Source organism: Choloepus didactylus, chromosome X (genome assembly GCF_015220235.1).
Source record: "Choloepus didactylus isolate mChoDid1 chromosome X, mChoDid1.pri, whole genome shotgun sequence".
Lineage (NCBI taxonomy): Eukaryota > Metazoa > Chordata > Mammalia > Pilosa > Megalonychidae > Choloepus > Choloepus didactylus.
The window spans coordinates 88,517,750-88,544,590 of record NC_051334.1 but is presented as its reverse complement, the minus strand read 5'-3'; the positions used below and the strand labels follow the sequence as shown (position 1 = coordinate 88,544,590).

Below are 26,841 nucleotides of genomic sequence, written 5' to 3'. Positions count from 1 at the left end.
AAGCTTGCAAAAAGAAAAGCCCAGAACCAGATGGCTTCACAAGTTAATTATACCAAGCATTCCAGAAAGAATTAGTACCAATCCTGCTAAAACACAAAAAAAATGATGAGGAGGGAAAGCTACCTAACTCATTCTATGAAGCAAACATCACCCTAATAACAAAGTCAGACAAAGGTACTACAAAAAATTTTATAGACCAATCTCTATAATGAATATAGATGCAAAATCCTCAACAAAATACTCACAAATTGAATCGAGAAGTGCGTTAAAAGAACTATACTGCATGACCAGGTGTGTTTTATTCCAGGTATGCAAGGCTGGTTTAACAGTTTTCAAAACAGTATGGTACTGACATAATGATAGATATACCAATGAACAGAATTGAATTGAGTGTTCAGAAATAGACACTCGCATATATGGACAGTTGATCTTTGATAAGGCAGTCAAGCCAAAGCAACTGGGACAGGGGAGCCTCTCCATTAAATGGTGTCTGAAGAACTGGATATCCATTTCTAAAAGAATGAAAGAGGACCTTTATCTCACACCATATACAAAAATTAACTCAAAATAGATCAAAGACCTAAACATTAGTGCTAAGACAATAAGACCCTCAGAAGAAAGTATAGGGCAATATCTTAAAGATGTGGTGATAGGAGGTGGTTTCCTAGACCTTACACCCAAAGCGCGAGCAACCAGAGAAGAAATAAACAAAAGGGATCTCCTCAAAATTAAACACTTTTGTACATCAAAGAACTCTGTCAAAAAAGAAAAAAGGCAGCTTACACAATGGGAAAAAATATTTGTAAATCACATATCAGATAGTTTAATATCCCAAATATATAAAGGGATCCTACAACTCTACAACAGAAAGACAAACAACTCAATTAAAAAATGGGCAAAAATGTGGACAGACACTTTTCTGAAGAGGAAATACAAATGGCTCAAAACATGAAAAAAAATGCTCACCTTCACTGGCTATTAGGGAAATGCAAATCCAAACCACAATGAGATATAATCTCACACCTACCAGAATGTCCATTATCCAAAGAACAGAAAATTGCAAGTGCTGGATAGGATGTGGAGAAAGAGGCACACTTATTCACTGTTGATGGGAATGTAGAATGGTGCAACCACTCTGGAAGACAGTGTGGCAGTTCCTGAGGATGCTAAATATAGATTTGCCATATGACCCAGCTATTCCATTACTAGGTATATATTCATAGGAACTGATAGTTAAGACACAAAAAGACATTTGTAAACTTATGTTTCTCACAGAATTATTCACAATAGCCAATAGATGGAAACAGCCCAAATGTCCATCAATAGACAAGTAGATAAACAACCTGTGGTATATACACACAGTGGAGTGTTACACAGCTGTAAGACACAACAAAGTCACAGAGCAGGTAATAACATGGATGAACCTTGAGGACATTATGTTGAGTGAAGTTAGCCAGAAACAAAAGGACAAATACTTTATCATCTCACTAATATGAACTAACATTAATGAGTAAACCTTGAGAGTTAAAAGCTGATAACACAGGATATCAGGAGATATAAAGAGGGTAGAAATCAGGTATTTGATGATGGACTACAGAATGTTCAACAGGATTGATTGTATAGCTTGACAAATATATAGCATAATACTGTGTGATGGCAGCACAATATTGTAAGTAGACTGAACAAAGATGTCTGTGAGGAAAGCTGAATGAGGAGGGCTAGGGCATGTATGACACCAGAGGGAAAGATAGGCAATAAAGACTGGAACTGTATAATTCAGCAAAACTGGAATGGTCAATGATTCTGACTAAATGTACAAATATAAAAATGTTTTTACATGTGGGAGAAAAAGTGAATATCCACCATGCAAAGTGTTGAGAACAGGGTGGTATTGGGGAAAAAGTATAATCAAAGCAATCTGGAATCTATAGTCAATAGTAACATTGTAATATGCTTCCATTAAATGTAACAAAGGCAATATAACAAAGATAAATGTGTATGAGAGGGAGATATAAGGGAGGGATATGGGATTCTTGGTAGTGGTGGTGTTGTCTGACCTTACTATATTGCATTGTATGATATTTTATTTTTATTTTTATTATCTTTTTCATTATTCTTAAAAAACAAATTTTTTTCTTGGTAATTGATATGTTCAAGTGATGACTGTGGTGATAAATGCACAGCTATATGATGATACTGTGAACAACTGATTGTACACTGTGGATAATTGTATGGTATGTGAATATATCTCTATAAAATTGTAGGAAAAATATAAATATGAATAAAAGCACTGGAGAAACATGGAGAGATGACATACCTACTTACTGTTGGTGAGGAGGCTGAATGATGTAGCCTTTCTGGAAGATATTGTGGTGGTTCCACAAGAAACTAAGTATGTGGGGGCCATAAGGTCCTGCAACCTCATTATAGGGTATATACTTGGAAGTTCTGAGAGCAGGGACATGAATGCTGTTTTTGCATGCTGGTGTTTATGGACAGAGTATGCATAATCTGCAAAGGGTGGAGGTGGCCCTAGGTTACATTGACTGATGTACACAATGGTGAACTGTGGTGTATGCATACAATGGAATATTGAGCAATTGCAAGAAGGAGTGAAGCTGTGAGACATGCAACAAGGTGAAAGGATCCTGTAGACAGCATTTTGTTTGAATTATGGCAGAAACAAAGGCAAACATAATAATGCCTCACCAATAAGGACTAACTACAATGTGTAAACTCAGAACTGAATCTTAGAGCACAGCTTTTCAGGGGAATGCTTATTGTAATGGTCCCTAGATTGTAAGCTCTTACAGCAGCCACATTTATTACTGAAGTGTAATGATTACCTCCAAATTCTGAGACGCTGATTCCTTTGTCTATAACCTGATTGGTCTCTGGAAATTCGGGTATCTGTTTGACAGCTGAAACTCAGAGCTAGAGCTCAGAAAATATGAATGTCAGTATTAGTGCATAAAGCAGCTGTTAAAAAAGCTGAAAAAGGGTCCAGACTTCAATTAGAGATATGAATGAAGCAGATGTGGTTTGGACTAGGGCAAACCTGGCCAAAGGGAAAAGGACAATACTGACTGTTTCAAAACTTCAACTTCTTTGTGAGACCTAGGGAAGAGATGTACATTTGGTGCAGGATATTTATTTTCTGTTGTACACTGAAACATTTAACTTGTACAGTCAGCTTGCTCAAACACCATAATTACATGCAACTTTGAATAAGAAATGAGACATGGCAGGTCTGTATAGGTCAGAGGTAAATAGCAACACATCCCAAAGTAATTTGGGTGGGGAATAAAAATATATATTTGGTGCCCCCCCTGAGGAGCTGGAGGAGGATGTGGAGGTGTTGGGCTTCCTCACCTGGATTGTTGCTGATGTGCTCACAGACATAGGGGACTGGTTGTTTGATGGGCTGAGCCTTCTACCATGGGACATGCCCTCAGCAAGACTGTTGCTGCAAAGGAGAGGCTAGACTAGCATATAATTGTGCCTAAGAATCTCCCCCTCAGTACCTCTTTGTTGCTTAGATGTGACCCTCTCTCTCTAACTAAGCCATCTTGGCAGATGATCTCACTGCCCTCCCCCCACTACATGGGACCTGCCTTCCAGAGATGTAAATCTCCCTGTCAATGCAGGATATGAGGCCCGGGAATGAACCTGGACCCAGCATCATGGGATTGAGAACATCTTCTTGACCAAAAGTTGGAAGTGAAATGAAAGAAAATAAAGTTTCAGTGGCTGAGAGATTTCAAATGGAGTCAAGAAGTCACTCTGGTGGGCATTGTTATACACTATATAAATATCCCTTTTTAGGTTTTATGTATTGGAATAGCTAGAAGTATATACCTGAAACTATCAAACTGCAACCAAGTAGCCTTGACTCTTGAAGATGACTATATAACTATGTAGCTTACAAGGGGTTTTAGTGTGATTGTGAAAACCTTGTGGATAACACTCCTTTTATCCAGTGTATGGGTGGATGGGTAGAAAAATGGGGACAAACACTAAATGAAAAATAAGGTGGGATGGAGAAGGTGATTTGGGTGTTCTTTTTTACTTTTATTTTTTTATTCCTGTTCTTATACTTTCTGGTGTAAGGAAAATGTTCAAAACTAGATTGGGGTGATTAATGTACAACTATATGATGGTACTGTGAACAGTTATTTGTACACCATGGATGATTGTATGGTATGTGAATATATCTCAATAAAACTGAATTCAAAAAAATAAAGTTTAAAAAATTAAAATAAAAAAGAAATCAGCCTCACATCCTTCCTTAATGTTATTTAAATTTTTAAAACAAATTAAGTATCATAATTCAAAATGAATAAAAGCAATAGTGATTTCAGAAAAGATGTGTTTATCTTGAAAATTAAACTTAAAATGTATATTTTAATTTCTCTATTGCTCATGGGGAAGTTAATAGTTATTTTTCACTATGTTTTATCTAGACTATTATAAACATACAGTACCTGTCACTAGTATAGGCTCAATATTTGGTTTATGAATGAATGATTAATATATGAAATAATGACAGAAGAATATACATTAGGATGGGCTGAAAAGTTAGTGGGAGGTACATCAAGCTACCTGTCATTGTTATTTCTGTATTCCCAGTGCTTAACACAGTGCCTGTTACATATTTTTCATTCAATATTTAACTATTTACTTACTTGATATGAGTATTAAGTCTAGGGGTTTTCCATAATTTTTCCATCATGGTTAATGTTAAAGATAGAGCACAGTGTGGGTCAACTTAAACAACAAGCCTAATGTTCTGTTTTATTTTATTATCTAGAAATACTGAAAAAACAGTTTTGCAAATGATTTATGTTAATTATGTTAGAAATGCTTATGCTTCTCCAGAGGTTATAATGTCACTCGCCTCACCTATAACTCCCAAACATACATTTATTCCCCCTGCCTCCCCATACTTACAACATCAATTTTAGAAGAATCTGCTTAATCATTTTCAGAGGTGAAACTGAAAAGTCTAAAAAGGCCAGAAACACAGGCTGCAATGAGGCTACCTAGAAAGGCAAGAAAATTTAAATTTATGTAAGCCTGGGTCTCATCTTGTTTCTGCTGTATTTTGATTCTCCAAATTTCTCTTTAGATGTGAACTATTTTATCACACTACTGAGTAAGACCAAATACATTACAAAGGCTATTGCATACAAGCTACTGGTTTGGAGTAAACTATCTCTAGATCATTTGTTGGTAAAGGATTGTCTTGTTCAACTCAGGGTCTGAACTGGGCAGTGGCAGAGTAGTGATGGAAAATATCCTACCCTTATCAGGTCAGATTTGGGCCCCAAATCCTGAACACAACAAAGGTTTATGTTAGGTGATGCAAAGAGGAAAATTTGGAGTAATTTGTACCCATTCAAAAGTGATGAGCTGGAAATATACCTGGTAAAGGAAGAACTGGAGTATTCCTTGATTCCTACATTAAGTCCACAATTGACTGAATTTTAATGGTTTTTATACGCCTCTTGCTGGGTCCCAGGGGCACAATAACCAGGCTTGATGGATTGGCAGGGAACTGGTGAATTTCCATCCAGGCAATAACTTTAAGGAAGCCCATTTTCTCTTTCTGTTTGGGTTTCTGTTTAATATTGGTAGGTACAATCACAATGTACCCATGCTCTTCCTGGCCTGATTCCCCAGAACACATTTTGGCTCAAATGTGAGCTTTAATGAAACCATGTGTAGACAGGTTTGGAATATAACGAAATCTAACTGCTTAAAACCAAGACAAGGATCTCATTTTCACTGAGGGAATATTAAGTTTTCAAAGTTTGTAAAAGTCTAGTTATAACCCTTTCATAAAAGACTAATATTTTCATCCAGAGCTGTGCCTATCATCAGAAGCCAAATTTGAATTCATAAACTACTCATTTTATTATATTTTATTTTGTTTTTCTCATCCATTTTCTTGACTAATTTACTTACAATGGCTATGGTAAATCAACCAGTTCTCTTAATTTTTGTTCCCTTCATTAAAGGAACTATTTATCTAAGAAAGAATGCAGGAGTCACTCTAAAACAAGCTTTCTATCAGCTTTCACAGACAGGTTAATGGGGATTTTCTAGCTATACAACATCCTATTTGATTGGGGAGTGGCAATATAGTGATATCTAGATTTCCAATACAAGGAAATGAACATAAAACAAAAATATGTTAACAATATTTCCTCTTAAATGATGTTGATGGTGTCTGAAGATCTTGTAAGGCCTTTAGGTGAATACCATAAATTTGAATTGTTATTGGGTAAGCCACAAGCTGTCGACTGACATAGCATTCCAAAGAGTAGAATTCTGGATTGCAGAGTTCAACTTATTTTTACTTATTGTCTATTTCTCCTTTCAGCACATAGTTTTTGAATGTTTACTGTGTTGCATGCAGTGAGCTAAGCATTGTAGACAAAAAAGTGAATATCTTATACTTGAGTGGGGCAGACATAAAAAACAAATAAATAAGAAAATTACAAGTTATAAGGAACTATGAGGGAAAAGTCAAGGTACCATATTAGAAATGAGCTGGTGTGTGTAGTGGTGTGGAACTATTTAGGTAAGGTGGTAAATTTTTAGAACTGAAGGACTTTGAGAACTAAAGGAAAAGACAAGAGAGCTGTAGAATGAACATTTTAGACAGAGGAAACAGGTACTGCAAAGCACTTTTGTAAGCCATTGTGATTCCTCAGACCGAGTGAATACAAGTTCTTACCCCATGTATGTTTTCCATTACTTCCATAAAAAAATTAACTGAGCTTGTGACCACCCAGAATAATGACTACATTTTCTAGACTGCCTTTCAGCTTGGCAGGACCATATAGCTGATTTCCAGTGTGTTATAAGCAGAAAGGACATTTACAACTTCTAGTCATCATTTTAAAGGGAAAAAACATGCTTCCCCTTCCCCATTTTTCCAAACCTACTAGCTGTACTTAGAATGTGATGAGATACCTTGGACCACTCAAATTAGGGAAACTCATAAGGCATGTTTCTCCAAACACTTGGCAATAAAAAGCCACCACACTGGCTCATATTTGAACGTAAAAGAGAAATATGTTTCCATCTAGTCTAAACCACAACTCTACCAATCACAGCCAAATCCATAGTCTAGTTAATACATCCTGTCAGAATAGATTCACAAGAAGAAAATGAGAAATGCCTGAGGGAAAGGTTTGAGAAATCCTCCCACCCAACTATCAGCAGTGTTCATAGTGTTCACCTAACTATGGCATAGATCTCAAAAATATTGCAGAGTGTACATTTACATAGATCCATTCTGATAGTATTCTAGTGGTATTGTTAGTGGATCATACTGACTAAAATGTAGAAATTCAGACTGTCAGTTTTGCTGCTTTTATGTTCTGTGGGGATAAAAGTCCTGAACTATATCCCATGAGAGCCATAATATATTTGGGCCAAGGAATCTTTGAACTGAAATCAATATTACTCTCTATCACACTTCTGCTGTGAAAGGAAGGACTGTCAAAGGGAAACAGTCAGGTTAATGAATGGTTTTATCTCAGTTGCTACTTGTTCAGGTTGATAAAAAGGAAATTCTTCTATGGATTTGAGTTTAGAGTTTGATGTCACTACTCAAAAACAATTCAAATCAATTTTCATTCCTTACCTGCTTTTACTCATACATGAACAGTTCCTTTAAATGTCACCATAACTTACTAAAGAATTTACTAAAAAAAATAATGTCTGAAATATGCTTTATTATAATCTGGGGTAGTGGAAGTACATGCAGGCATAAAGGAAAAAAAAAATTGCCCATGTGTTCATATTGGTTGAAGCTGAATAATGGATATATGGGTTTCATTATACCAATCAATTTTCTTTTGAATATATTTTAACTTTTCCATGATAGAATGTTTCATCTATTCAATGAGCAATTGACCAATTTAAGACAGATTTAAAATTTCTGTTCATGCATCTGAGTGAAAAGGTTCACGTGTTTAGTGACATAGGGAAATCATGTGATTCAGACAATTTTAATCCAGGATTACATGATTTACTTTACTTAATGATGGTGTGGGGAGTTTATAATAAGACCACTTCTTTCTTGCTTCCATTCCCTGAGCCCATAATTTGGACAATCATTATTCAAACTCTCTTTGTTTGCTTCTTCCTCTTCTTAGATTAATATTTAGAAAGGAATGAACACTACCTGTGTGTGCACAAGTTGTGGGTATTCAATATTATTTAGAGCAGGCTGAAAAGTCTCTCCATTATGGGCCGGAATGAAACTAAACAGGAAAGAACTGAGGTCTGGCTCTCATCTCGGCTTCTGAAGCTCCTGCAAACAAAGAAGATACTGGGGTCAGGAGGACAGGACTAATGGCAGTCCTCTCCATGGAACAGTGACTCTATTCATTGAAGAGATCCAAAGAGGCAAATATAAGGCCTTGAATAAAGGTTACCCTTATTGATGAATCAGCAGATGTGCCATAAAGAGTTGGATAAAGAGAACTTAGTAAAAAAAACAATATAGGAAGAAATATGATCTTAGCAACATTGAATAAATGTTTAAGGCTGAGGAAGTTCTGCTGAGGAAATCATCTGTGAAGTTCACAAATATTACTACCCACCAAGTCTTTTAGTAACTGAGGAATGAGAAAATTAAGACAGCCACAATTATTTGAACATTTACCTCCCTCCTTCTCCAAAAAAATGGTAGTGAAGTTACTTTGGGGATGGCTTCAGAACACAGAGGAGACACCTATATGATTTGAGGGCATTTGAAGCATGGATTAAGTCCTGTGTTTATATCCCATTATTTGCTTCAGGTATGCCAAAGCATCAGAAAATCTTCCTTAGGAAAGCCTTTACCACTAATATTATTATTGATAACTTGATTATTACAGAAGATAACTAGGCCTCCTAAATTCATATAGATATAGAGTGTAATGAGGAGGGAGTGTAATGAGGAGGGAGTCACTAAAGTGGAAGAAAGAGAGCTAGGATTAAGGGTAGGCCAGAGACAATTTTCCAGACTTCACATTTTTAAGTAGACCTCTTTGTGGAAGAACAGTGGCAGATGTGTTTTTTCCTGTCAATCTGCAAGAAAAATCAGACTGTCAAGTACTAACAATTTAAGAATAAAAAGAAAAATTTCCTCTGCCCCTCCTTCATCTACTTTTCTCTCCATAGACTATGCTGTAGCAAATACAGGGCTTTACATCATTTATGTAAACTTGGTCCAATCTTAGTATGGCCAGGAAGAGAAAGGGAGAGTAGAGACTGAGGGGATTTTCAACCATGTATGTGACAATACTAATAAAAAGCCCCACTTCTATCAGTTTGCTGAAAGGAGGGGTAAGATACACAATGACTTCTGGAGGCAGAAGCTTTCTATATAATTACAGAGTCCATCTTTATTATTAAAATGAATATTATAAATTATAGCCATAAATAAATTCTAAGTGCAACATTTTCACAGTATTTTATGGAAGTTAAAACAAAAAGTGACATGAAAATTAAGTTGCACGAGAGTTCTACTGATGAGCCCCTTCAAACCACAGCAGCTTGGTCTGCTGTTCTTGGGGCAGATGGCTCCTTTTCATGGCTGTTTGACTGAATGACAATGAAAAATATAAACAATTTGAGTGTAACAATAATAACAATTATGACAATAACAATAATAACTTGGGAATTACACTATCAAAATCTCTCCGGTTGGAATAGGTATATGCATATTTTAGAATAAAAACTCAAACAACTTTTATAGGAGATGTGAGATTATCTTAAAGTATGTATTACTGTAGTTGAGGGTATTCACTCTTTATACCCCAATTTCATGGAACTCCTAGTGATAAGTGGGAGGTCTGGAGAGAGGATTCCCCAAGGAAAGGAGAAGCTCAGAAAGTAGGCTGCTATCCGTATAGCAGTTGCAGCAGTGCTTCTCTCCTAAGTTTAGACTTTTCCCTGGAAATCAGGTCTGAAATTGAAAGGACAGAAAGCAAAAAGAAAAGCAGAAAACAGAGGTCTAAGAAACTGATATCCATATTTGTGGATATATTCCTTAGGATGCTATATACCTTTAGTATCCTGTTTATGGTAAGCAAAAATAGGGGTTCACCTGGTGTAATCTGAAAGGCACTGCTTCAAGACCCACTTTCTTCAAAATATCTTTCCCTCTGATTTGCTCTAGTACCTGCAATTCCTCCACTGAATATCATGACTTTGGGTTAAGGCTTAGTTCTCCATTATCATGAAATTCAGATATCCTTTGGTAAACTGATATTAAGCTAATATTAGTCATTAGCACCTTAGTGAGAATTATTTGATTAGATTACTGAGTAGATGAGCAAGGGAATACAGTATAAAACAAAAATATTGATGGTGGGGGAGAGGTGGATAAAGTAAATCAGGGCGCTAAATAAAAGCCTGGATGGGAAGGCCTTAGGAGAATGAGTGGCACTAGGTAAGCAGCATAAGAAAACTGGACACTTATCCTCTCCCCAAATGATATGAGATGCTAGTGCTTCTGGGCTGCTTAACAAATAGGCTCTAAGAAAGTAAGTAATATCCTGAAAATAGTTCTCCTCTCCTTTATAAAACTAAGATATTTTAAGAGTGAAATTAATATGTTAATAAGATTAAATCACTGGTTTCACAAATAGACTGTAAGAAGTATTAATTCATGCTAATCCAGAAAACAGTAAACACATATAGTATAGACAAGACTCTTACATTACAAGTACCCACAGTTGGTTCACAATTCCACAAAACTGTTACTTGCAATCCCATTACAATACTAAATTATATTCAAATTCAAATCATTTTAAAGCAGACATTCCAGACACATTTATAGTTTCCCTTTTAAAAATTCAGTTTAACACTGCTTTGGTACATCATAACTTGTACCTTACAATGAATAATGAGATACATAGATACCTTATTTCTAGCAGCACAAAGTTAGCTTTCTAATAGGGTATTATTTTAATGACAAAATGCAAGCAAATTCAACAGTTGTCCAAGGAAAATTTAAGAAAAGTTTCCATTAATCTCAAATAGTATAATTCATTAGGATTTCACCAGGTTTCCCCCCAAATTTATTAGTATCATAATTGCATGCCTAAAAAAATTCTTCCTCTAAATATGCTAGAACTCTTGGTTTGCTTCTACATTCCTGTGGCATGTGTCTTCATTATATAGCACACCGATTTTAAGTAAATTATTTCCTTAAAAATGTTACAGCACTTAGCTAAAATATGTTTTAAATATTCTAATACCTCAGGTTTAATTACTACTCATATTTTGTGTCTGTTTCCTGCATAATAATAGTAACAGAGGGTAGGCAAGGTATTGTAAAAGGTGTCCAAGACCGCCTAAATTACTCTTCTGCACATTTATTAAAAGGTGGAAAAATTGCCTTCTCCAGCTGCTAGGAAGTAAGCTGTACAAACTTCAGAATTACATAATTAGGGCAAGACTGGATCAGAAAAATCACTGCAGACTCTAGGGTTCACATGCCTAGCTGTCTTCCAACTCTGGCTTATGTAGGTGGCATGACAGTTGACACCTAGCTTAGAGTAAGAAATACAGTGCAGTGAGGTTTTGAATAGGCATATGAAACACTGCTTCATCTTTTCACTCTGGCCCAAGCCTATGGATTAATTAGTGCACTACTTCTACCACAGGCTCAGAAAATGCAATGACTAATGTAAGGGGTACCTCACTATCAGTCTAGAAGCCCAGTGGAAACTCTCTCTAATAGATAGTGCCATACATCTCCATAGATGTTTTTGGAAATAGTTTAAGGGTGACAGGGCTGTGAAGGTCACCTATCTGTTGTTTCCTGGGCCACTGGTGTCACACTGTATGGCTTGGGTAAGCTACCTGCCCTGGGTAGATTCAACATGGCATCTTATAGCATGATAGAAAATTATATTATGTGAATTTGTATATTGTTCTTACTTTAAACAAACCAGAGGCCTGAGTTCAGGTTTTCACTCTATGAATGGGTGTGCCAGATGATGTTTAATATTGACATTGAAATGAAGGAAGTAGCTATTTGAATCTTTAAACCCTGGAGTGTTATCACATGTGGAAGATAAAAAATGATCCCATGTTTATGACACATTGTTAACACAGAGTAACATACTGTCCATCTTAGAATACAACCAAAAATATACTATTATAAAATAAACTGTGATTATTGAGATAAACAGACAACTACATTGCCTCTGAATGCAATGTCCTTTCTAACAAAACCAAATCCTTATGGTAGCCCCAAGTCAACAGTCTCTCTGTGCCTTAGGTTCACAGATAAAATTACTGACTCCAGTTGAGAGCATAGGTTTACAGGATGTCACTGAAATTTTATAGCTTATGTCTTAGAGACTTGATAACAAATTTACTAAATATACTGTCAATATCAATGATTATGGAGCACAATACTCCAAATAGGTCCTATTATGAAGATATAAATTTCCCATATAGTTAAGATGGAACATAACTGTAAAGCTATATTTCCTTTGAGTAGTTTTCTGAGGCTTAGGATATTGCAAATGTTTTCTGATATGCCTGTACTTTGGGCCACATTTGGGATTTTTTTTAGCATAATTCATTTGTCATGGTAGAAGTGGTATGCGTGCTCATAATGGATTTTGCATGGAGTTGAATGCTATCATGCAAATCTTGTCTTGAAAGTCGTCTTCTGAACTCATTAGTGGTGAAGTAGTATATGATTGGGTCAAGGCAGGAATTCAGGCTAGCAAGACACAGGGCCACAGAATGAAATATCAGAATCACCCTTCTGGCCAGGCAGCTATTAATTTCATTAGACTTGACCAGGAAATCTAAAGGAAAACTGAAGTGATAAGGTGCAAAGCAAATTAGGAATACCCCTGCACAGGTTAGAATCATCTTCAGGGCTTTCTTTTTCTCTCCAAGGTCTTGGTTCACAGGATATTTATCTTGCAGTGATAAAGCTGTCTTCCAGGAACAATACAGGATGATCAGAAGAGGAGTAACAAACCCAATCAATTCACCAACAGTCATCATGGCAACTGACTGGGTCAGATTGACATTCCTGGTAGGAAGATCCACAAAGCATTTGGTTCTGTTGCCCAGGGTGTCATCACTGGTTCTGAGAAGAGGAAAGAGCAGACAGGCAAGGCAAATGATCAGCCAGCCAGCAATACTGATGTAAAGGTCATATTTTTGTTTGCAGTCATGGAAGCGAAAGGGGTACATGAGAAACCAAAATCGCCTCACACTGATGCAGACCAGGAAGTAGATGCTTGCATACATGTTTACATACTTCAGGTAGAAACAGAACATGCAGAGGCCAGGCCCAAATGGCCAGTTGTGATTCAAGTAGTAAAAGATCCTCAGGGGCAAGGAGAGAACTTGTAATAAGTCAGCTATGGCTAAGTTTATCATGAATATCACAGCCCGTTTGGTTTCTCTCATGTAGCCATAAAATACCCACAAGGCTAATATGTTCCCTATGAGACCTGGCACAAGAATGACAGTGTATGTTACTGCATAGATAAAGTATCGAAAATCTGTTTTGTCCCCATCTGGCCCAGTACACGTGTCATTAGCAGGCATGTTTCTTACTGGAGAAACTGTCTTTGCCAAATGGTGACCCAATGCCTAATTTCACAGCCAAGTTCTGTTCTTTCTAAAAGATTGATAATAGATGGGTTGGAGATACTGAGCATAAAAAACCTAATTCTTTACCACAACTCTCTGAGTCTCTGCATGTGATTTGGAAGGCTTTTCAAAGAACTGTCTGCATGTTTGCTTTGGATTAGTATACAGAATAACTATATATAAGTCTAGTGTGCAAGCACAGATGACAAGCCATAGCCTCCTCTCCTTTTACTCTTATTAAGATGTCTTCTGGGACATGATAAGAGTTGATCCTCTCCAATTTCAATTGTGAATGTGCCATATAGCAGCTCCTCAAATTCCCATGTGATGACAGATATCTCTTTACAGGTGTTTTGCAGGCTGTTTTTCTGTTTTGGTTCACACAGAAGATAGGTTTGTTTTAGTGCATAGTGGGACCACCACTCTTCAGGGATGATTAACTTAGGCAGATCAGCTTTCTGGAACTTTTTCAGTTTCGTATCAAAAGCTGAAAAGTGGGAAACAAAGAGCTGCAAATGAAAGAAAACAATACAGTTATTGTCTGGCATTCTTTTGCAAAAAGAAAAAGCCTACTTTAGAAAAAATATGTATTAGTTTGAATGTAAAGTTCTGAAGTGAGTGAGGTTGTGCTACAATTTCTATAAGGCAAAGGAGCTTTAGATTGGCAGGAAGGTGTAACTAGAAGGAACCTGAGAGGTGATCTAGATCCTTGCTACTCAAAGTACGATCTATGACCCAGCAGCATCAGCATCAGGATCACTTGTGAGCTTGTTAGAAATGCAGAAGAATCTCAGTCCCCAACCTGGAATTTCTGAATCAGAATCTGCATTTTAACAAGAACACTAGGTGATTCTTATACATATTAACATTTGAAAATCGATGATCCATACCACTGTTTCACAAATCTCATTGATTGTCACATTCATATGGGGAGTTTTAAAAACACAGCTTTCTGGGTGTCCCCAACAGAGATTCTGATTCAGTGTGTTTGGGATAGGGCCTAAAATTTGTATTTTTCAAAGCTGCCTAGATGATTCTGATATAGCTAGCCCAGAGTAGGTCTTTGAGCCATCATTTAGGGCCACTGATGTAGTCCAAATCCTTCCCAGATGTTTGAAAAATAAGTAGGCAAGCAGCCTCTTTTAAGTACTTCCAGTTAGGGAGTTGTGTAGTCACTTCTCAATTATCTAAGACAGCAAAGCATGGTACCAGCACAAAGAATCAAAATCCCCAGGAAGTTGACTCAGCTGGGCCCATGACCCTTGTTCTGAGGTAAACAAATTTTAGCTTAGGTAATTAGATAGTTGCCTCAAAGCTGCTGAAATTTGGTAGCACTTAACTGACTTTAAAGATATGTGTGAAGAACAAAATTGAATATGAATTATGAAACATCCTGCTTTGAATTACCAAATCTGTGTGGATTATCAAATTAATTTGGTTTGAAGTGTGCTTGCTTTGACCCCTGAAGGAATTGTTATTGTTATTATTTTACCTCAATTACCTGTTAAGCAAAATGGCATGTTTCATTCAAAAATAAGGTGCACATTTCATTTAAAAGCTTTGATGAATGATATGAACTATGCATTCAGGTTGAAGGGTATGATGATTAAGTTCATGCGTCAACTTGGCTAGATTGTGGTGTACAGTTGTTTGGTCAAGCAAGCACTAGCGTGATTGTTACTGTGAGGATATTTCATGGATTTGAATCATTAGTCAGTTGATTGCATCAGGGATTGATTACATCTATAATCAACAAAGGATACTGCCTTCAGCAATGAGAGAAATCTCATCTAAACAGTTGAAAGCCTTAAAGGGAGAATTGATGATTTCAGCTAGTCGTAAAGAAGAATTGCTATCTCTGTTCAGCAAGGCTGCTTCTCCAGGGAAACTCATCAAAAACTTCATCAGGGTTCCCAACTTGCAACCTGACTTACAGAATTCAGATCTGCTAAGCCCCATGGTTGTGTGAGCCAATTCCTATGAAATCTGATAATATTTATTTATAGTAATACAATATGTATATATTTCCTGTTTGTTCTGTTTTCCTGGAGAACCCTGACTAACATAGATTTTGGTACCTAGAGTAGTTCTTAAGAAACAGAATTTTAAATATAAGACTTTTGATTTGGTTCTGGGTTTGTGGAATTGGCTCTCAAATCTGATTTGATTAAAAGCTACTAATGATTCTATTTCCAATAATGAAGATGACACTGATAGTCCATGGTGTGAACTGGTAATAGAGATATGCAAAATATCACCACTTGATACTGCCACTCACTTATAAGATGCAAGGCCTTGGGTGAGAGAGTATTTGGTAACTTAATAGAGTTTTGTGGAGTTAATAAGTATAATTATGTTGGCTGGTTGCTCCTAAATATACTGGATACAGTTGTTAAAGGAAAAGATGAGCTCAAGGCTTCAAAGTCCTAGGTCAATTCTGCACAGATATGAAAGTTTCTATGTGTGCCCTGAAAATTTCTATGTATGCTCTTATTTCTTATCACTGCAGATGTGAGACTTCTGAAAAACTAGACCCAGAGTCTTATTGTGTGATTTGCTGAGTTACAAAGTAAATTGAATTCCTAAGCTTACAGGATGTCTGCTGTTAAGTGAGGAAATTGATGGAGAAGGAAAGGGTTCTTATAATTTGGAATGGGGACATATGAACTGATAATAATGATGATAGTGACATTGAAGCCCTAGTTTCTCCTGAGTGGTTTTTGACGTATAAAGCTGTAATGGTCTTCCCTGAGAAATAAACCACCCAACCTCTTGTCTGCTCTGAGGAATCGGCCATCTGACTTCCACCTAAAGAGCTTAACCAGGCCCTACATGATAAACCTGTAACTGCCTCCCCTGAGGAAATAGCTCTCACAACTCTGTCTGAAGAGATTAGAACTATAATGGAACGCCCTGAGATAGTTGGCTTGCAAGACACTGCTAATTCCTCTCATGACCAACCCCCACCACACCTCTTTACTTCCAGACCTATAACTAGACTGGAATTCCAACAGGTCAAAAAGGTGAGGTACTAAGTGTGATCCATGAGGAGGCACACCACACTCCATAAAAACTGCATGCTTTTTTTAATTTCTATAAACAGAAATCAGGGTAATAGTTGTGGAAATGGGTATTGAGTCTTTGGGATAATAGTGGAGGGAACTTAAATTTGGATCAGGCTGAATTTATTGATATAGGCCCAATAAGCAGAGATTCTGGATTCAATGCTATAGCTCAAGGAATTAGAAAAGGCTCTAGCAGTTTGCTCAGATGGCTGGTGAAAGCATGAACCAAACGGTTGCCTATACATTAACTGAAGTTTAAATGCCGTAACTGCCCTGTTACAATGTACATGAGGGAATAAAAATGCTCAGAGAGATTGGAATGTTAGAGATGATTTATCACGTAAGACCTGCTCACCCAACCCAGGAAAATCCAGGAGATACATGTATAAACAGGACTGAGAGAAATAAACTTGTGATAGCAACTCCATCATCCCTGAAGGGCTCTGTGGTTGATCTCTGTAGGTCAGATATTACTGAGGTAACAGTTCCACTGAACTTGGACCTAAAACACAATGGGATTATTAGATCTCAGGTTGGCAGGAGTGAGATGGTGACACTTAATTGCCAAACACAAGGTGGGAATGGCTACTGTAATGGACAACAGAGTCAAAGCAATAATCAGAATAGTTGCAGGGACATATGGTTTTGGCTAACTGATTATGGGGTGCCCAGGAGTGAAATAGACAGGCTGTCTACAAAATTCTTGCTTGATCTTTATAAGCAGAAGTGTTCCAAGTCAAGTAAACAAATGTCTAACTGAATCCCAAAAACAGAGAGTTATGGACCTCAATACATTCCCAGACTTGAAACAGTTTACAGACCCAGTAGCACTTGAATGAAGGAAAGGCCAGGTCCCACTGGGAAAGGACCCTGCTATACTAGTAAGCTTATACTTAGCCTTCCCCAAAGGGATCTATGCCTTTTACCAGGGTGTCTGGTGCATTGGGGAACAGGATTTTATGCATGATTATTCTGTAAATCCATAACTTTGAAAGGAAGGAAGGAAGGAGGGGGGAGGAAAGGAAGGAAGGAAGGAGGGACGGAGGGAGGGAAATGCTCAGTCATTTCAGGGATTATTAGACACTGGCTTAGAAAAGACATTAATTCCAGGAGACCCAAAACATAACTGTGGTCCACCAGTTTAGGAGCTTATGGAAGTCAGTTGAGCTATGGAATTTTGGCTCAATTCCAACTCACAGTGAGTATGACAAATCCACAAACACATTCTGTGGTTATTGCATGGTTCTGCAATGCATAATTGGAATAGACATACTTTCAACCTACTTGTATCTTTGACTTAAGGTGAGTCTCTTGCAGACAGCATATAATTTGGTCATGCTTTTTTAACCATTCTGCCAATATCTGCCTTTTGACTCAAGAGCTTAATCCATTTATACTTAAAGTCACTACTGAAAATGGAGGGATTTCTTTTGCCATTTTGCTATTTAGCCCAAGTATTTTATTACCTTTTTAATCTTTCAATGCCTACTTTTACATATTTTTATATTTTTATATCATATTAAGTGCCTTCTTTTTTCTATCTGGATATATGTTTCAATTTTTTTCTTGTGGTTACCATGGGGTTAAAATGTAACATCCTAAATACATAGCAATCATATTGTTATACCAACTTAACTTCAACAGCATACATGTATACTTTTTCAATACACTTCTGTCCCCACAACTTTTTTTCATTCTTGTTACCACTTATATATTTGTATGTCCTAAACCATAGACTTATCATTACTTTTAATTACATTTTAGCATCATAGAAGTAAGAAGTGGAGTTGCATGCCAAACAATGCACTACAGCATCACTGGCATTTACAATTACCCAAATGTTTATCTTTGCCACATGTCTTCATTTATGCCACTTTGAGCCAGTCTTTTGTCCATTATTTTCAGTCTGATGAACTTCCTTCAGCATTGCTTATAGGGCATGAGCAGTAGTGATGAAATTTGTCAGCTTTTGTTTATCTGGTAATGTCTTTATCTCCCCCTCATTTTTGAAAGAAAGTCTTTCTGAATATAAAATTCTTGGTTGGCAGTAGTTTTCTTTCAGCACTGTAAGTATTTTGACCCACTGCCTTCTTGCCTTCATGGTTTTCTGGTGAGAAATTAGAACTCAGTCTAATAGGGACTCCCCTGTATTTAACATGTTGCTTTTGCCTTGCAGCTTTCAGAGATCACTTCTTGTTCTTTGCATTCAATAGTGTGTTTAATATGTGGTGCAGTGTATTTTTCATCATGTTTAACTTGTTTGGTGATTTCTGGGCTTCTTGGATGTGCATATTCATGTCTTTTGCTAAGTTTGGGAAGTTCTCTCATTACTTCTTTTTCAAAAATACATTTTATTGTGATATTTAACATATATACATAACAGTGATAACTTTCAAAGTATGATTTAATAAGTAGTTAGCAAATTTCAAAGAATGTTATGACTTACAGTTCCACAATTTCAATTATTTCCTTATTGTGAAATATATGTACAAAAAGGTGATAACTATCAAAGTACAACTTAAGTAGTTATACAGATAATTTCAAAGAATGTTATGGGTTACAGTTCCACAGTTTCAATTATTTCTTTCTTGTGAAATAAAGGATATATATGGAAAGGTGCTAACTGTCAAAGTACAATTTAATGAGCTGCTATAGAGGAAATTTCAAAGAATGTTATGGGTTACAGTTCCACTATTTCAGTTATTTCCTTCTAGCTATTCTAATACCCTAGCATCTAAAAAATATTTATATAAAGATTCAGTATTCATAACCCTTTGTTAAATCCTACCTTGTTTGTTGCTACCCCTTCTTCTTGTTTAATCACTTTCTTGATCTTTAGGGGTGTCTAGGCAGTGACCACCCTAACCTGTTCATATTGAAAAAGTGTGTTGAAATTATGGGGAATGGGGCTGCCTCTGGTTGGTGTTCTTAAAGAGGTTGTTGCCTCTGGGTTTTAGGACTTTTCTGGTACAGGATCCCTCTGGTGTATTTAAGTTTCTTAAAGATAAACTTAGTGAGTTAAACTTTTACAGAATCTCAGATAGGGACCTCTTATTACTTCTTGAATATTGCTTCTTCCCCTTTCTCTCTTTCATCTCCATCCAGAGCACCCATTAGGCACATATTATTATACTTGATAGTGTCCCAGAGGTGTCTTAGGCTATTTTTGCTGTTTATAATTCTTTTATCTTTCTGCTCCTCAGTCTGACTCATTCCAAATGTTTTCTCTTCAAGTTCATTAATTATTTCCTGTGCCAGCTCCAATCTGCTCTTGAAACTCTCCTTAGAATTTTCCATTTTATTTATTGTGGTCTTCAACTCCATTACTTCTGTTTGGTTCCTTTTTAAAATTTGTATCTCTTTTCTAAGAGTCTCATTTTGTTCATTCATGTTTTCCTGAAATCCTTTAGTTCTTTCTTTGCATTTTCCTCCATCTTCTTGAGCATTTTAAAGATCATTTTCAAAAATGTTTTGTTCTATATGTCCACATTCTGGTATTCTTCATTGATGTTTTCTGAATTTTTATCCTATTCCTTTGGATGGGATATAATTTTTTTCCTTTATCTTTTTCCCTTTTGTGAACATTGTACATTTTAATATTGTAAGTGTTATCTCTTGGATTTATTCACTAATATGTCTGTTTCTTGATTTTATAACCACCTGGTGATAAGTCAGAGGTTTTCTTGAGCTTTAACCCTCCTATATGGAAAGTCTGACCAAGGTAAATACAGTGTGTATGATTTTCCCTGTCATTCTGGGTCTATATCTTGTTCTGGGATTTTGCTTATAAGTTGTTTTGGGGTTCCCCTGTTTACAAGAATTTGGTTGTCTCCTCTGCTACCCTGGAGACACACCTTCCTCTCCAGTGTGTTTGAACCTGTCAAGCTTTTGCCTCAAACTCTCTGCCTCTGTAGTTTCTTACACTCCTTTCATTTTCTCAGGCTGCTTTTGCATGGAGGGCAAATTCTGACAGAAGAGGCACACAGTAGATTATTTTCCCAAGTCAATCATTACCAGTCAAAATTAAGTCATGGACCCAGAAAGGTGGTGCAGATTAGCTTCAAAGTACCATAGGGAGGGAACCATATAGGGTGCCAAGAACTTCTTCATTTGTTCCCCAAAACTGAACTATCTTGGCCCACCCAGCAAGTGCAGCCCTTCAACTATCCCCTGAAGCCCTGAGAAAGTGTAGCATCTTTAATTGTCCTCCACCAAGGCCTTTGTCTGTTTGAAACAATGGCTGCCGTTAACATTGTCTGGAGTGGGTTGAAACAATGGCTGCCCTCAGAGCCAGGACCCCAGTGATCCATAGTTGCTAATTAAAAGTTGTGATCAGTGATTGGCCATGCCCACCCACCATTGGTCTCAGGGAAGAGGTTTTTTATGTCCCTTTCTGTCACCAGCAAGCTAGCCATGAGCTGGACCTCATGGCAGTCTGCAGAAAGAGTGGGGGATGTGTGCTGGTAGCCACTGTGCAGAGAGAGCAATTTTCTGTTTTTACCATAATTTATTAGCCTCTTCCTCCTTCTTTTCCCTAGATGCTGTATATATCTTCTGGCCACTGAAGTTTCAAAATGGTTGTTTTGGATACTTCCTTCCTGTTTAATAGTTGCTCTGGTGGTAGGACTGAGTCTTAGGGCACCCTACTCTGCCCTCTGCCATTTTCCCAAAATTATTCTTGCCTCTTTGGATTTGGGAGGCAACATATTCCTCATTTGTGTTTGGTAACCTGGACCATTTTCTGAGTGATCCAAAAATCCATTAGTTTTTAGTGGTGACCAGATCAAGAGGAAGCTCTGCAACATGTCTAGGCTGCTGTGCCATTTTGTCCAAATGATCCAGCAGATGCAATGGTAATGGAAGTTGCAGTTACAAATAGAGATGCTGTTTGGAGCCTTTGGCAGGCCTCTGTGGGAGCATCACTGTGCAGACTCTTAGGATTTTGGAGCAAACCCCTGCCATCTTGTGCATATAACTGCTCTACTTTTAAGAAACAGCTTTTGGCATGCTACTGGGTCTTGGTAGAGACCTAGTGCTTAACCATTGACCACCAAGTTACCATGAGACCTGAGTTGTCCATCATGAACTGGATGGTGTCTAACCCACAAAGTTGTAAAGCTGGGCATGAACAGCAGCACTTTATCATTAAATGGAAGTGGTATATGTAATATTGAGCTCAAGCAGGCCCTAAGGCACAAGGAAGTTTCAAGAGGAAGTGACACAAATGCACATGGCCTCCACTCCTGCCACATTACCTTTGCATTCTCAGTCTGCATCTATGACCTCATGAGTAATTTCTTATGATCAGTTGACTGAGGAAGAGAAAACTCAGGCCTGGTTTGCAAACATTTCCACAAGATATTTAGGTACCACCTAAAATTGGACTTTTCAGCACAACAGCACCTTTCTGGGAAATTCCTGAAGGACAATGTGAAGGGAAATCCTCCAAGTGGGCAGACTTGAGCAGTGCACTTAGTTGTTTATTTTGCTTGGAAAGAAAAATGGCACGAGGTTCATTTACATACTCATTCATGTACTTTGGCCAATAGTTTGGCTATTTGGTCAGGGACTTGGGAGGAGCATGATTGAAAAATTGATGGCAAAGAGGTCTGGGGGAGAGGTAAATGGATAGACCTTTCTGAATGAGCAAAAAACTTGAAAATATCTGTCACCCATGTGAATGCCCAAGAGAAGGTGACCTCAATAGAATAAGATTTTAATAATCACATGGTTAGGATGAACATTCCGTGAATATCAGTCATCCTCTTTTCCCCAGCCACTTCTGTCATTGCAGAATGGGTTTTTGAACAAGGATGCCATGGTTGTAGGGATGGAGGTTATGCATGGGCTCAGCCACCTGGACTTCCTCTCACCAAGGCCAAACTGGCTACAGCCACTGCTGAGTGCCCAATCTGCCACAGCAAAGACCAACATTCAGTCCCCAATATGGCACCACTCTCTGAGGTGATCAGCCTGCTACTGGTGGCAGGTTGATTACATTGGAATATGGATTTTGTTATTACTGGGATAGACACATACTCTGGATACATATTTGCCTTCCCTGCATGCACTGCTTCTGCCAAAACTAACATCTGTGGATTTACAGGATGCCTTATCCACCATCATGGTATTCCACACAGCATTGCTTCTGATCAAATAACCCATTTCACAGCAAATGAAGTTAAGGAATGGGCACTTCCTTATGTAATTCACCAGTTTCACCATGTTCCCTATCATCATGAAGCAGCTGGAATGATAAAAAGGTAGATTGACTTTTTTGAAAATTCAATTACAGTGCCAACTGTTTGGCAATATCTTTCAAGGCTGGGGCAATGTTCTTCAAGAGGCTGTATATACTCTAATTCAGCATCCACTTGTGGAGACCCAGGGCTGGGTTTCCCCCTCCATATTGAGAGTAAATCACTGCACATAGCTGCCTACATGACAGGGACAGAAGTTAAAGGTCAACAGACCTCCTCAAGGAGGAAAGAATGTGAAGACTGTATCAAAAACCACTTATCTTGTAAAGATTGAAACTCCCCTCCCCTGATCACACTTGATAAATATCCAGACCATGTGAATCTACCTGGCACATTCTGCCTCAAAGCCTTTGTATTGGCTGTTATCTTTGCCTGGAATATTCCACCCCAGTATTTACTTGGTTCAACTCTCTCACCTTCTCCAGGTTTTTATCCAAATGTCGCTTCTCATGAGGCTTCCTCTGACTTTTCTATTTAAAACTTCAGCTCTTTCCTAACATTCCCCATCTCCCTTCAGTGCTTTATTTTATCCATAGCAAACAGCACTAACATGCTCTATATTTAAGTATAATTTACTTTATATATATTTTCCCTAATATAATGTAAAGTCTGTGAAGACAGGGATTCTTGTGTGTTAGCTTATTTGCTATACCCCCCAACCAAGAACTATACCAGACACAAAATGCTCAGTATTTGTTGAATGAATTAATTTCATTAAATAATCATTAATTGACTGTGGCAGGCAATGCCTGAGCCCCTTTCTAAAAGCAAGTAACAGACCTACTTTAACTAAGGACAAAGGGCAAGAAAATAAACAATTTCCCCAGAGGAGGAAGAGTGTAACTACAGATATAAAAAAAACAACACTGATTGTATCTTAGTTTTAAACACTAACCTTAGTAAAACATCAGGTCTTAGGTAGATCTCTTTAATGATCATACTAGAGACCCAATGTACTCATACCATGTTGAAAGTCTTTGCTCTGAAATCATATATTGCTTTGTGCATTTCTGTTCCCTTTGCAGAGCACTAAACATCTGGCTGGCAAAGCCAGAAAATGTCTCCTGTTCATAAGTCCCAATAAACCTGTGTCCACTTCTGTGCCTAGCATGTTTTTATTCTAGCAGCTGAAACCTCCCATGTTTTGCAAGAGCTTGGTCTGGGCCAAAGCAATTGGAAAGCCAGCCAGAAGATCAACGAGCTGCTGGCAGCAGTAGGCATGGGTCCATGGAAGAGAGAATCCATGGAAGAAATCCCAAGTTGGCCTATATTGTTCATTGGGGAGGGCAGGCTGCCCTTCTGGACTAATGGGGACTACTGTGTGACTATGGAGATGCCCTGAAAACTCTGGTGGTGTTGCTGTTTTCCCACAGATAGCAGGACTACTAAATCTTAGCAAAAGGAAAACACCAAGTAGCAGCAGCCGTAGCCTGGCCCATTTTTTGGAGCCTTACATATGGCCACAGAGGCAGAACAGGCAGCAAAAGCAAAAACCTACCATCTAGAGGAAGTATTAAAATTAGAGAGGGACACATGGCTCACTCAAGCAGACATGAAACATGCCTTAACTGAGTGCTTGATCATGTGATTGATCAATTAGAACATAACCAGTAGATTTGCTTAAGCCTGTGGTAGAAAACTACCCCTGGTTTGAGTCTGGACAATACTAACTAATCCAGCATGGGATACAAAAAGTTGGAATCCCATAGATTCTTCATCTGATGATGAAGAGAGGGAAAGGAAGAGGTTTGGGAAGCAGAGGAAGAGCCTCCCCCAGCAAGTATGCCAGTCCTGCAGCAAAAATAAAAACAGCACAGGAGCAAACCTGCTGTGGTGGACCTCCGGAATTTACAACCTCTGTGCAGAAACTCCATGTTACCATGAGATATTATACCACAATGGAATTAGGGGACCTTGGGCAGCATTATAAGCAGAAAGCCAGGGCATCATTACCTGATTGGCTTTTACAATTATGGGACAGAGGAGTTGAAGGTTATTTACTAGTGTGGAAATGAGTAAAGTAGCACCTATCACAATACAGCCATCCCTAGGCCAGTGCCTGTATGCTATCCTAAATCAGGTAGAAATGATATCTTGTTAGCCTGGCTAATAGCTGCATGCAAGACTGCCTGGCCCAATGAGGGAGATATTCACACTCTAATCCACACTGGCAATCTATGGAGGAACTGCAAGGTGTTTTTTGGGGCCTTGGGATGAAACACACAATGTATTATGCAAATTTTGCAAGCGTTGGCAATAAATCTTTTACAGCAGGGATGAAAGACACTCTCCTGCACACCACTCCTAATCATTTCTATGGACTCCTCATGTCCATTTTGAATCTCCTAGTGAGACAGCCCATCTTGGGAGTGCTCCAAGACAGAGCAGATCTTGGAAAATCCTAGTAGCTACAAAAAAGAGGAGTAAGAGCCATGGGAAAAACTCTCCAAGAACATGATATGTCTCATGTAAACAAATGTGGGCTGATCTAAGTGGGGACAGAAGTAGAAACCATAGATAAACAACAAATGCTGTTTTAGTTAAATTGTGGAGAAAATAACCCAAGGACAAGATATTTACTAAAATAAATCCCCAAACAGCTGAAGGGGAAAATAAACTGGCTAAAAATGCTCCTTTCAAAACACAACCCTCTGCACCCCTGGAGGAGACTTGGCAATCTCCTTTTCCCCTCCCATGGGGGAGGTGATAAAGACTCCCAGATGTGAGTAATAACCAGGAAACCTGGGGATTGGATGCCACATGTAGAATTAACTATTTACTGGTCTAACTACAAACAGAAAGTGTTGGCACTAGTGGATACAATGGCTGAATGTACTCTAATTTATGGAAATATAGTCTGACTTAACAGACTTGTGCTGGCCATAGATGGTTATGGGGGAAAGACAATCAGAGCCAAACAGCATAATTTGATCTTGCAAATTGAGAGATTGCCCCCCCCTTGGAATACATTGTGTATATTTCTCCTATACCTGAATATTTATTAGGAGTTGATCTTCTCTTAAATTACACATTACAAACTATCCTATAAAAATTCTGCCTCTGATTGTAGAGTGGAGAAAGCAGTCTTAAAGAGGCAGGCAAAATGGTCTGCTGAAAAAGTACTGCAACCTAGGGAGATTGTAGGGATGAAATAATATAAGCTCTCAGGGGAAATCCAGAGATTTCAGCAACCATTAAGGAACTAGAAAGAGTGGGAATATTAATAGCAACCCATAAACCCTTTAATAGCCTTGTGTGTCCAGTAGAGAAGCCTGATGGAACCTGGCATATGACAGTGGATTACAGTGGATTCAATTAAGTAATGGCATCTTTGTATGCAGTGGTTCCAAACATTGCCTCTTTACTACAAGAGATTAGCACTTAATTATGCCATTATCACTTTGTTTTATATTTAGCTAATGCTTTCTTTAGTATTCCCTTAGGTAAGTCCAGACAACCTGCTTTTACCTTCATCTGGGATAGATGACAAAGGACTTTCTCCATGCTCCCACAAGGCTATTTACATAGCCCAACCATTTGACATGGCCTAGTAGCAAGACTTGGCCAATTGGGAGAAACCCAAGTCTGTGACTTTATTTCATCATATTGATGATATTATCTTAACCAGCAATTCTATTTCAGAACTAAAAGGGGTGTCAGAAACATTAATAGCCCATCTCAAGAACAGGGATGGACAATCAATCATGACAAGCTGCAAGGCCCTAGCTGCTCTATCAAATCCTTGGGTGCTGTATGGCCAGGTGAGACAAAAATCATTGCTTCTGAAGTAATTGAAAGGTACAATGTTTTCCTACACCATAAATGTCAAAGCAATTAATGGCCTTTCTAGGACTAATATGATATTGGAGATTTTCATT

At 37.9% G+C, this 26,841-nt stretch overlaps 1 protein-coding gene across 2 annotated transcripts in view; it reads right to left on the bottom strand.

Annotated features, from left to right (window-relative positions):
* Positions 1 to 4,878: 4,878 nt before the first annotated feature.
* Positions 4,879 to 26,841, bottom strand: part of GPR174 (G protein-coupled receptor 174) — a 94,155-nt gene continuing 72,192 nt past the window's right edge. The window contains exons 2-3 of one of the 2 annotated variants that reach the window (XR_005214636.1): positions 8,201 to 14,147; positions 4,879 to 5,042 (exon numbers count right to left, since the gene is read on the bottom strand). Coding sequence is in view for 1 of the 2 variants with exons in the window: in XM_037822322.1 (XP_037678250.1) it covers positions 12,592 to 13,593 (1,002 nt within the window). In the remaining variant the exon portion in view is untranslated. Of the gene's footprint in view, positions 5,043 to 7,808; positions 14,148 to 26,841 lie in introns of those variants that run through there. The other variant, XM_037822322.1, reaches the window with a different exon arrangement.